The sequence below is a fragment of the Staurois parvus genome, unplaced genomic scaffold (assembly GCF_062004578.1).
Source record: "Staurois parvus isolate SC_StPar_1 unplaced genomic scaffold, SC_StPar_1.0 ptg000956l, whole genome shotgun sequence".
NCBI lineage: Eukaryota > Metazoa > Chordata > Amphibia > Anura > Ranidae > Staurois > Staurois parvus.
The window spans coordinates 86,405-99,599 of NW_028318752.1; the positions used below are offsets into that span (position 1 = coordinate 86,405).

The 13,195-nt window shown below is 46.0% G+C and overlaps 1 protein-coding gene across 11 annotated transcripts in view; it reads right to left on the reverse strand.

The window, feature by feature from the left end:
- MEF2D (myocyte enhancer factor 2D) overlaps nt 1-13,195 on the reverse strand; it is a 315,067-nt gene that overhangs the window by 44,331 nt on the left and 257,541 nt on the right. For 5 of the 11 annotated variants that reach the window (XM_089657004.1, XM_089657003.1, XM_089657002.1 and 2 more), the window contains 2 exons: nt 3,503-3,640; nt 3,193-3,327 (listed from right to left, as the gene is read on the reverse strand). In XM_089657004.1, the coding sequence (XP_089513130.1) occupies nt 3,193-3,327; nt 3,503-3,640 (273 nt within the window). The remainder of the gene's footprint in view (nt 1-3,192; nt 3,328-3,502; nt 3,641-13,195) is intronic. The other 6 variants (XM_089657011.1, XM_089657010.1, XM_089657006.1 and 3 more) reach the window with 2 other exon arrangements.

The window sequence follows — 13,195 nt, forward strand, 5'->3', positions numbered from 1 at the left end:
TGTTTTAACTTCTATCCCATGTAGGCTAAAATATTGTTGAGGACAACCGTGTCTTCCACCAACCTCCAGGGCCAATAAAGTTTGCAGTTTGAAGAGTAGCAAGCATACAGTATAAAAGACAAGTGCTAAAACTTTTCCACACCCACTGCAACCTGTCCGATAACTCTAACTTATAATAATTATTATAACAGCATCCCACACCGAGTTTAACATATTCATGCGTTATGACTTAGGGAACATCTGATAAATTATACGTTCAAATTGCAGGGTGTCTTTTCATCCTAGACGCTCCCCGTAATTAAGATCCCCCCTCCACTCTGATGTCAAGGTTTAGAGTGGAGTCAGTGAATAAACACAATCTATTCAACAGTGGTAAGTGAATGTTAATTGTCAGTGAAAAATGAAACAAGTCAAAGAAATTCAATTGTCAGAGGAAAGCCAAGTCAAGCACACTCAATCTGGATAAGCTGGTTACTGGTTTAGGCGAGTGTTAACGATTTCGATGGGGGGAAACGTATTTTAAAAATGGGGGACAGGTCACTAAAAAGATGATTGGGACACTAAAATTCAGTGACACATTTGTTTCTTGTTTATTAATAACCAAATGCTCCATCTGCATTGCCCATTGCAGCGAAGTTTGACCATCATTTTCAATAGTACCCAATCAAACTCTTCCATACTGCATTGGCAACCTGATTGGTTGACATGGGCAAACAGAAGGTGACAATTTGTATTCCCTCTCATTTCAATAAACAAGGCCCATGCCTCTAGTTACCTCATTAGTCTTGCATAGTAAAGCAGACCTGCTATTTGCTACAGACAGCCTCTTTGTTAAATGAACCACTGTCCATGAAACCCATTGGTTCACAAAGACAGACATTGACACACAAGATGTGAATGGGCACGCTGAACGTTGATTCACCATACAAAAAATGGATGTTTGCAAATGTAACAGGTCCACTTTATCTATGCTGGCACCTCATGTGAATATTGAGCAAACCAGGCCACGAAGCACAGCCATGCAGAAAAACACACTCCTTAGACTCGTAACCCTTCCACCAAGGGATGGGCTACTGAGCTGTGTGTAGCAGGCCCACTCCTGAAGTATAGGGTTAGGATTTCAATCTCCAGTAAGCAGCACTGCAGGCTCCCATCTTGAGTGTAAAGACAATACATACTGTACCTTTCCAATAACAAAACAGTTAAGGGTCCAGAACAATGATACGCTGGCATATTGGATGCCAGGACAATGACACGGCAACAACAGGTGGTAGAAGAGGACACTTGGGTTCCCACAACAATGATACACTGAAGATTGGCACTCGGGGTCCTAACACAATAGCACACTCGGCCTATTAGAACAATGACACACTTGCAGTGCCAAACTTATGACATGACGACACCTGAAGGCTCACAAAACAAAGACACACCAACACTTAGGTCCCAGAACAATGACACACTGACACTTGGGGGTCCATAAGAATGACACCCCGACACTTGGGGACCAGAACAATGACATAATGACACTTAGGGGTCCCAGGACAAAAACACATTACCATCTGGGGTTAAAAACAATGACACACTGACACTTGGGGATCCCAGAACATTGATTAACTGACACGTAGATATCTATACCAATACCACATTGACATTTGGGGGTCCAGTACAATGACACATTGGCACTTGGGGGTTCATAACAAAGACACTACAACACTTGGGGCCCAGAACAATGACACACTGAAACATGGGGCCCAGAACAATCCCAGACACTGACACCTGGGGGTCAAAGAACAATGACACACTGACACTTGGGGGTCCCAGAACAATGACACACTGACACTTGGGGGATCCAAAACAATGATGAATTGACATTTGGATGTTTATGCCAATACCACATTCACATTTGGGGATGCAGAACAAAGACACCCGACACTTGGGACCCAGAACAATCCCACACACTGACACTTGGGGGTCCAAGAACAATGACACACTGACACTTGGGGGTCCAAGAACAATGACACACTGACACTTAGGGGTCCAAGAACAATGACACACTGACACTTGGGACCCAGAACAATCCCACACACTGGCACTTGGGGGTCCAAGAACAATGACACCCTGACACTTGGGGGTCCAGAACAATGACACACTGACACTTGGGGGTCCAGAACAATGACACCCTGACACTTGGGGGTCCAAGAACAATGACACACTGACACTTGGGGGTCCAAGAACAATGACACACTGACACTTGGGGGTCCAAGAAAAATGACACACTGACATTTGGGGGTCCAGAACAATGACACACTGACACTTGGGGGTCCAATAAAAATGACACACTGACACTTAGGGGTCCAAGAAAAATGACACACTGACATTTGGGGGTCCAGAACAATGACACCCTGACACTTGGGGATTCATAACAAAGACACCTCAACAATTGGGGCCCAGAACAATGACATAATGATACTTGGGAGTCCCAGAACAATGACACACTGAAACTTGGGACCCAGAACAATCCCACACACTGGCACTTGGGGGTCCAAGAACAATGACACACTGACACTTGGGGGTCCAAGAACAATGACACCCTGACACTTGGGGGTCCAAGAACAATGACACACTGACACTTGGGGGTCCAAGAACAATGACACACTGACACTTGGGGGTCCAAGAACAAGGACACACTGACACTTGGGGGTCCCAGAATAATGACACACTGACACTTGGGGTCCCAGAACAATGACACCCTGACAGCTGGGGTTAGAGAACAATGCTGCACTGACACTTTAGGATCACAGAACAATGACACACTGACACTTGGGGGTCCAAGAACAATGACACACTGACACTTGGGGGTCCAAGAACAATGACACACTGACACTTGGGGGTCCAAGAACAATGACACACTGACACTTGGGGGTCCCAGAACAATGACACACTGACAGCTGGGGTTAGAGAACAATGCTGCACTGACACTTTAGGATCACAGAACAATGACACACTGACACTTGTGGCTACATAACAATGGCACACTGACAGCTGAAGCCTATGTATCAACCAAGGCTTTCTTCTGCCTGCCTAATGTGGAAAATCACCTCCCATCCCCCAACCCCCCCCCCCGTGTCAGTACATTACCCAGGAGCCTGCAGTGCTGCTGTGGCCTCTAGCTCCTTCCCCCGCGGTACTCACTGCGAGTCTATAATTCTGCATCATTTTATCAAACTCCTCGTCAATCTTTTTATATTTCTCCTCCGTCTGCGGAGTCAGCGCAAACACCTCGTCCGCGTCCGGGCTCTCGTACTCTCTGTGCTTCTTGTTCAGCGCCTGCTTTTTCACATCAGGGTGGGGTGAGGTATTTTTTTTGTCCCAATTTTATTTTCACGGTTTTATTAATTATTTTTTTTTTTTTTTTGGTGGGGAGAGATATATAGGGAGAGAAAACAGAGAAAAGAAAAAAAAAGAAGAGATGAAGAGTTGCTGGAGAAGGCAAGGTACTTACGCCATAGCGTTTGAACAGTATGTCCAAGTCCTCGCTGGCTTTGCGATATTTGTCTTCCATGAGAGGGCTCTGATCAATGGAGTCATCCCCGTCCGGTTCGGGGCTGTCGCACCCGTTAAAACCTTTCTTTCTTAACGTCTGAAATCATAACCAGGAAAAGCTCAGCTTCTTCTCCACGCTCGACAACATCGGGGGGAGAACGGTTAACCACAGGCCTGGTACATTAACATGGAGTAGCCCTTTCAAGTCCAACTCCAGCCAAAATTTGTTGATAGAACTGGGAAGGGATATAACCTGTCTGATTGGTTTTTCGGTCTGTGTTCCTGCTGGGGAGATTTCTCCTGACTTCTGGTCAGGAAAGGAAGTTACGGGAAATCTCTCCGGTTGGGACACAGACTAAAAACAAAACCACATTTTTAGTAGATTAGAGTAGGGTTAGAATGTCCAACAATGTGTTTTAAGTTGTCTTTGCCTTTCTGTCCAAGTGACAACTGCTCCCCCCCTTTCTTGTACAGGTGTCACAGGAACAGGAAGTGAGGGGGAAATCTCCCCTTTGGAGTCATAAAGTATTCCTCACTCTATCTAAAACAAACAATAAAAATTGGCTGGAGTTAGGCTTTAGGTAGCCTGTTGGTGAGTCTTCCCACCAGATTTCGCCCGTAACTGGAACACTATATCAAGGAGGATTAATGAGAAAGAAAACAAGCTACATATTCAAAAACGTAAAATGAAAAGCAGCTGAAGGACAGACATGATTTATGTAATGACAGTTCTTAACATCAATATAACATTCACAGCATAGGAAACCTATCATGGGGAAAACATGGCGGCCTCCATTAGGACCTCTCCTTCTGAAAATGCCATGCCTGGCCATCCAGCTGGTTTTCGTACATTTAGTCACTGATACAGAACAGATAAGTACTAATGACTTTTCCCCAACTTATCGTATCTGTATTCTTATTCTGGATTAGTGACACAAAAGTACAGAAGCCTCAAGGTCAGAGGTGGGCCAGGCCACCAGCATCTTCAGGAGGTTCACAATGGTGGCCCCCATATTCTCCCATGACGAGTACTAATATTGAGACCTGCAAAAACAAAAGTGATCAAAAGTAAATCAGGTTATAACATATCATTGAATACCACAGGCAGCCATATTGTCCAGTAATAACTACGGCCTCTTATAGTGGAACTAGTAACATTACTGAGAATTAGGGCCATTTTAAGGAAATACACATTTTTTTTGCCCTCTGTGTTGCAAACCAAAGTTTTTGGAGAAAAGGCCTGTCAACTCTCTAAGAACCAATACTTAAAGTGCATGTAAGGCCCGTTCATGAATTTTGCACTACTATAAATTAGCTCACAGGCTTGAGCAAGGCTACTCATATAAAACAAGGATTACCAAGGGTACCAGAGGAATGGCTCAAAGCATCTTGAACACATCAGAAGCATCATGCCAAAGGATAAACAGGGGAATTCAATACAGACTTAAGGACTGGTTTCTGGCAGTAGTTCCCTTAAAAACTACCAGCGCCTAATTCAGGCAAGCATTTTCACCATTACCGGCACGTGTGGCAAATTCAAGTAGTTCTTACTATACCAGTTTGAGAATCTGCTGCTATGGCAGTAGAAGGAAGAATAGTTCCCCATTATTGGTGTCAGAGGAAGGAATAGTGCCCCATCATTGGTGTCAGTGGGAGGAATAGTGCCCCATCATTGGTATCAGTGGGAGGAATAGTGCCCCATCATTGGTATCAGTGGGAGGAATTGTGCCCCATCATTGGTATCAGTGGGAGGAATAGTGCCCCATCATTGGTGTCAGTGGGAGGAATAGTGTCCCATCATTGGTGTCAGTGGGAGGAATAATGCCCCATCATTTGTGTCAGTGGGAGGAATTGTGCCCCATCATTGGTATCAGTGGGAGGAATAGTGCCCCATCATTGGTATCAGTGGGAGGAATAGTACCCCATCATTGGTGTCAGTGGGAGGAATAGTGCCCCATCATTGGTATCAGTGGGAGGAATAGTGCCCCATCATTGGTGTCAGTGCAAGGCATAGTGGCCCATTATTGGCATCAGTGGAAGGAATAGTGCCCCATCATTGGTATCAGTGGGAGGAATAGTGCCCCATAATTGCTATAAGTGAAAAGAATAGTACCATCGTACGGACACCATCGTTGGTGTCCGTCAAAAAAATAGTGCCCTATCATTAATGACAGAGGAAGGAATAGTACCCCATCACTGCTATCAGTGGGAAGAATGGTGCCCCATTATTTGTGTCAGTGGGAGGAATAGTGCCCCATCATTGGTGTCGGTGGGATAGTGCTCCATTATTGGTATCAGTGCAAAGAATAGTGCCCCATCAGTGGAAGGAACAGTGGCTCATCATTGATATCAGTGGAAGGAACAGTGCCCCATCATTGGTGTCAATGAAAGGAATAGTGTCCCATAATTGGTATCAGAGGAAAGAATAGTGCCCCATCATTGGTGTCAGTCAAAGGAATAGTGTCCCATCATTAATGTCAGAGGAAGGAATAGTACCCCATCATTTGTGTTGGTAGAAGGAATAGTGCCCCATTGTTGCTGTCGGTCAGAAGAATAGTACCCCATCATTGGTGTCAGTCAGAGGAAAAGTGCCCCATCATTAATGTCAGAGGAAGGAATAGTGCCCCATCACTGGTGTTGGTAGAAGGAATAGTGCCCCATTGTTGCTGTCGGTCAGAAGAATAGTGCCCCATCATTGGTGACAGAGGAAAGAATAGTGCCCCATTATTGGTGACAGAGGAAAGAATAGTGCCCCATTATTGGTGTCAGTCAAAGGAATAGTGCCCCATCATTAATGTCAGAGGAAGGAATAGTACCCCATCATTGGTGTTGGTAGAAGGAATAGTAGCCCATTGTTGCTGTCGGTCAGAAGAATAGTGCCCCATCATTGGTGTCAGAGGGAGGAATAGCAATCCATGGTATATATCAGTAGGAGGAATTATGCCCCAATGTTAGTATCAGTTGAAGGGACGGTGACTCATCATTGGTGTCAGTGGGAGAATTAATGACCCAAGGGCTGGATAAAGGCAAGCAAAGGGCGACAGTTTGGAGACCACTAACATATACAACATTAAATGGCAATGTCTATCTGGCAGCTTTGGGTTTCGGCAAATGTATTCAATGTATATCTTCTATATAAACAAGCCCTGTCAGGCTGTAATCCGTACACAAAATGTAAAATATGGCCATTCACCCTATAGAGTCTCTCTTCATCACCTTAGGAGTCAGCCGAGGAGACTGGAGAGAAAGAGAGGCCTTTGGCGTTCCCAGAACAGCTCTGTGACGTACCCTATGTAGAACCCGCATATAAACAGTGCGTTTCCATACGTATATTTATATATATACGCAGTTGCAGCGCTGAGTTAAACAAACCATTGCAGGCAGATGGCTCCTAAATTGGCGATAGAGAGTGTCTTGTCACTACGGCCTCCCTGACAAATGATCGTTTCATCCCGCACCAAGGGATATTTTAGGAGATGGCGAGTTGCTAGCCTGGGCCCTGTGCGCCGTTCTGCTTCGGTTCCTTCCCGGTATATTAAACATGAATTAGGAGCTTCATTCTGACGCCAGGTCCGGGCCAAAAAAACTTCGAGGCGGGCTCCGTGCTGCATCAGCAATAAACGGTCGTCTTTGGGACAACGCACATAATTGCGATGAATTCCTTCGCCTCTCTGCTGACTGGAGGGAATCGGCACAATGCCGTGCAGCTGTTTCGCTGTACACTATTCTGTAAATCTGGCTATTTTTACATACCGGGGCGGTAATTTAAAGCGCCGTCTTCTCAAAAATAAACACGGAGGGGCAGAGGAGCCGCCACAAACGTCTTCAGCCCTCTAAGTCACGGTAGGTTTCTTGGTTCAAATAGATGGAAACCCAAATGTTAAAATTTTATATCAATTTTAAAAAGTTAGTCGTTTCAAAAGTCCCTGGAGATCCTGCCATGAAGGTGTCTTCAGCCCTCTAAGTCACGGTAGGTTTCTTGGTTAAAATAGATGGAAACCCAAAATGTTAAAATTTTATATCAATTTTAAAAAGTTAATCTTTTCAAAAGTCCCTGGAGATCCTGCCATGAAGGTCCTTGTTCCAGCACTTCCTTTTATAGGATGACAATGTTCTGTCCCTATCTCCCAACTTTGCTCCTGCATTGTCACATGGGCTCACAATGGAAGTGAAGTCGTCATTTCAACATATTAAAAAAAAAATGTCCTGCCATGAAGGTCTTGTTCAGGCACTTCCTCCTATAGGGTGACCACGTTCTGTCCCTGTCTCTCAACTGTGCCCCTGAGTAGTCACTCTAAACGCAATATTCCCAGCACACACATTCATGAAAATGACTGTTCAGTATTGCTGGGTGCTGTAGTGACCAGAGGCTGGGAACCGAAGACAATCAAAGGGAAGACATGTCACCAGCACACTAAGACCCTCAAAATGGGTCCAAAGCTTTATTTTGTGGACACATGAAGGCAACATTTCGCGGGCTCACAATGGATGTGAAGTTGCCATTTCAACCTATTAAAAAAATGTCCTGTCATGAAGGTCTTGTTCCAGCACTTCCTCCTATAGGGTGACCACGTTCTGTCCCTGTCTCTCAACTGTGCTCCTGAGTAGTCACTCTAAACGCAATATTCCCAGCACACACATTCATGAAAATGACTGTTCAGTATTGCTGGGTGCTGTAGTGACCAGAGGCTGGGAACCGTAGACAATCAAAAGGGAAGACATGTCACCAGCACACTAAGACCCTCAAAATGGGTCCAAAGCTTTATTTTGTGGTCACATGAAGGCAACATTTCGCAGCCACACGCGGACCATTTGTCAGGCAACTGAGCGGAGAAATGTTACCTTAGTGTTTAAGATTTGACCATGAAATAAAGCTTTGGACCCATTTTGAGGAATCCTTGGTGCGCTGGTGACATTTCTTCACTTTGGGTTGTCACCATATCACATGGGTTAGCAGTGGAGATGAGGTGACCATTTCAATACATTAAAATAATTCCTGGTGACCCTACCATTAAGGTCCTTGTTCGTGCTCCTTCTGCTATAGGGTGACAATGCTCTGTCCTGTTCTCCCAACTGTCCTTCTGAGTTGTCACTTGATCTCATGCTCTCCCAATGGACATTGCAAGTGGTGGTTCTGATGCACAATACACAGACATGGTGCATGTCATTGACCCAATAAGGCCATGTGGCTATAATGGGTCAATGATGTCATAAGAATCGCCACCCCTTTGTGTGCGTGCCGCTGTGATGTGGGGAATGCCTTGGCCATGGTTGAGCAAGAGTGACAGTTTCCTTCTGGATTTGGTCTGGTGGGGAAATAACCTGGCCACTGTTGAGCGGGAGTGACAGCTTCCTTCAGGGTTTGGACTTGTGGGGGAATGTCCTGGCTATGGTTTAGCGAGAGTGACAGCTTCCTTCTGGGTTTGGTCTGGTGGGCAAGGCCCTGACTCTGGTTGAGTGGGAGTAACAGCTTCTTTCTGGGTTTGGACTTGTGGGGGAATGGCCTGGCGTTGAGTTGAATGGAAGAGACAGCTTTCTTTTAGGTTTGGTGGGGAATGCCCTGGCCACAGTTGAGCGGGAGTGACAGATTCCTTCTGGGTTTGTTCTTGTGGGGGAATGGCCTAATCACTGCTGAGCGGGAGTGACAGCTTTGTTCAGGGTTTGGTCTTCTGGGGGAATGCCCTGGCTATGGTAGAACGGGAGTGACAGCTTCCTTCTGGGTTTGGTCTGGTGGGGAATGCCCTGACTCTGGTTGAGTGGGAGTGACAGCTTCCTTCTGGGTTTGGACTTGTGGGGGAATGCCCTGGCTGTGGTTGAGTGGGAGCAGAAGCTTCCTTTTGGGTCTGGTTTGGTGAGGAATGGCGTGGCCACAGTTGAGCAGAAGTGACAGCTTCCTTCTGGCTTTGGTTTTATGGGGGAATGGCCTAATCACTGCTGAGCAGGAGTGAAAGCTTCATTCAGGGTTTGGTCTCGTGGAGGAATGCCCTGGCTATGGTTGAGTGGGAGAGACAGCTTCCTTCTGGGTTTGGACTTGTGGGGGAATGGCCTGGTTGTGGTTGAGTGGCAGCGACAGCTTCCTTTTGGGTTCGGTCTGGTGGGGAATGGCCTGGCCAATGTTAAGCAGGAGTGACAGTTTCCTTCTTGGGTTTGGTCTGGTGGGGAATGGCATGGATGTGGTTAAGCGGGAGTGTCAACTTCCTTCTGGGTTTGGTCTGGTGGGGGAATGCCCTGGCGGTGGTGGAGTGGTAGTGACAGCCCCCTTCTGGGTTTGGTCTTGTGGGGGAATGGCCTGGCCACGGTTGAGTGGGAGTAACAGCTTCCTTTCGGGTTTGTTCGGAACCTAAGCTCATCAACCATTGCTGGAGTGTTTCCCTTGTGGGGTAGTTCCTCTACATTTCAAGAGTCAACTACTTGTTGTTTGTCTAGGGTACCCTTAGGGCTCATGCACAAGGATTTATTTTAGGATGCCTTGTGTTCGGGAAAACACACCTATACACATGCAAATACAAGTACCTGGGGTTACATGTGTATATCCACATAAGTACATTTTGTGATTCATTCCTGCTGGCAGAACAGCTGGGCTCCCAACCACCACAATTACAGGCGTATTTTACAATGTACAGCCATGCAACTGCACACATGTCCACGTACACGAACCCTTAAAAAATGAATTACATGTTATCCATTGCTCCCGTAAGAGCTGGTGCTTTCCTCTTTCCGCCTTCGCTCCAGGTTTTAGGTGGGCCAGGGTTGGACTGACCATTTGGAAACTTGGGCACTGCCCGAGGGCCTGGGGTCAGTAGGGGGCCCCATGAGACGCCCCTGGTACCTTTTTCATAGGCTTTTTTGAGTTTGGGCAAGGACACAGAGCCCCCATGATCCCCTATCGCCCGGGGGCCCCATGAGTTGTCAGTCCGCCCCTGAGGTGGGCCTTTGATGCCCTAACTTACAATGCAGAACTGCTGGTCCTATATTGTACTGATGACTTCAGAGTGCAACTGACAGAGTGGCGAAGACAAGCAGCCTGCCACACAGATAGGAGAAGCCTAGAAGAACGAGGGTAAGGCAAGTAAAACGGCTTTTCAATGGGTACCCTAGGTAAAAAAGAACATTTAAACCCCTGATGTGTGGAGGGAGCCCCACTGCAAGGGTAGCTTTAGCTGTAAAGCAGTATTGAACCCAAAACCAAAAATGTAACATATTGCAGTTTATCAATCATTAGATGTGGTGGCTGCTTTAGTTTTCTTTTTTATGCTTTTTCCCCTCTGTTTTCACCTGGTGATCTGGCCAGTAACACACCTCCTGTATTAGAGCGCCCCCACTCTGGATGAAGCCAGTAACACACCTCCTGTATTACAGCGCCCCCACTCTGGATGAAGCCGGTAACACACCTCCTGTATTAGAGCGCCCCCACTCTGGATGAAGACAGTAACACACCTCCTGTATTAGAGCGCCCCCACTCTGGATGAAGCCAGTAACACTCCTCCTGTATTAGAGCCCCCCCACTCTGGATGAAGCCAGTAACACACCTCCTGTATTAGAGCGCCCCACTCTGGATGAAGCCGGTAACGCACCTCCTGTATTAGAGCGCCCCACTCTGGATGAAGCCGGTAACGCACCTCCTGTATTAGAGCGCCCCCACTCTGGATGAAGCCAGTAACACTCCTCCTGTATTAGAGCCCCCCCACTCTGGATGAAGCCAGTAACACACCTCCTGTATTAGAGCTCCCCCACTCTGGATGAAGCCGGTAACACACCTCCTGTATTAGAGCGCCCCACTCTGGATGAAGCCGGTAACGCACCTCCTGTATTAGAGCGCCCCCACTCTGGATGAAGCCAGTAACACACCTCCTGTATTAGAGCGCCCCCACTCTGGATGAAGCCGGTAACGCACCTCCTGTATTAGAGCGCCCCACTCTGGATGAAGCCGGTAACACACCTCCTGTATTAGAGCGCCCCCACTCTGGATGAAGCCGGTAACGCACCTCCTGTATTAGAGCGCCCCACTCTGGGTGAAGGAGCACAGGAGGCACCTTTGAACAGCAGTACTGTCAGCCTGGGGGGGGGGGGGGGAGGAGTATTAGATTAATTACCAAATTTAAATACACTAACAAATTGAACCTCACACTTTATAATCATTTACAACAATCTGTTTTTTTTTTTACCTTTTGGGATGAAGGTTTTACATAATTAAAAGCTGATGATTGCAAGCACCCTTGTCAGTGTTAAATGGTTTGTCTCATCCTTGTAACTGCAACAGAGCTTGTTCTATTGAAAAACAGGCTGGCCATACATTATACAATTTTCTTGAGATTTTTGGTTTACATTTACCAAAAACCATATAATAAGAGGTCAAACCTAACAACACATTCAATTGTATCCAATCAGGCAGGCTCTTGGACTACATAGTTGAATGTAAATCTAAATTGGGCAGAAATTGGACAGAAAATTGTATAGCGTATGGCCAGCCTTACTGGCTGGATCACCAGATGCAAATTGAAGAAAGCAAGCCTAAAATAGAAAACTAATGCAGCCGTCACATTTAAGAATTGATAAGAAAAAGCTGCAACATAACAAATGTTTGTTTTTGGGTTTAATACCGCTTTAAGGGTTTTATTAAAGAATGTAGGATATAATTCTTCACCGATATACTAAAAAAGAGATACTGATATAAGCGAAAAACTGTATCAAAGGTGTTTCACATTAAAAGAAATAAAAAAAAAAAAAAAGTCATTAAATTTGTCCTTAAAAACGGCAAGTCCCGGCGACGCCTGTGCGTGAGGCGAGACCCGAAACACAGGATTTATAGGGAGCGCCAGCGGTGCCAACATTAAATGGCACTAGCGGAATCTCTTAAAATCTTCTAATGGTTTCCTGTTGCTCTTGACCCAGCGTTTAAGTGGAGCGCAAATGGCGATTAAATGCATTTAGGATTTTTACGAGCGGGCCTTCGGCTCGCCTGTCCTGCACTTAGTACACGAAGATCCTGCCTCGTGTGTCTCCGTATGCAGGCGCTGAGGAAGTCGGGATGCGCTCAAACGAGAAGAGAAAAGTTCTTCTAAAAGACTTTGGAGTAGAGTGTGTGCCGCATAAAGCTTTTCACATTTTGTATGGGACAAGATCATTGACATGCCGCCCGAGCGACCGTATAAACGATACCGCCAGACGCTTTTCTTGCCTTTAATTTTCAATTTTACTTTTTTAAAGCTGACCTCCAGCTAAATTCATGGATAAAATACGGATATGCATTGTTTTATCTGCCAAAGGATTTTTTTTATCCAGTCCTGAGATTCAAACAGCTCTGCCACACAGCACAGCCCTGTCTGGCAGGACAAAAAATCGGCAGTTTGGGAACACTTAGCGGTCTTGTTCCTCCTCCAGCCAGCGGTTGGACAGTGAAAGGAGAATCAGTCCAGTGTAAGTTTATTCATCTTGATAGAACATCAAAAAAAAGCAATGCGTTTCAGGGGCTTTCCCCCCTTCATCAGGGCTAAGAGACAAGATACCAAAAGATGATATACTGTATATTTTGCTATCATTCCTATATCTATGATGTCATCTTTTGTGATCTTGTCTCTTAGCCCTGATGAAGGAGAGCAACCCCCGAAACCCGTTGCCTTTTCATTTTTATCAAGATGAATAAACTTATAGT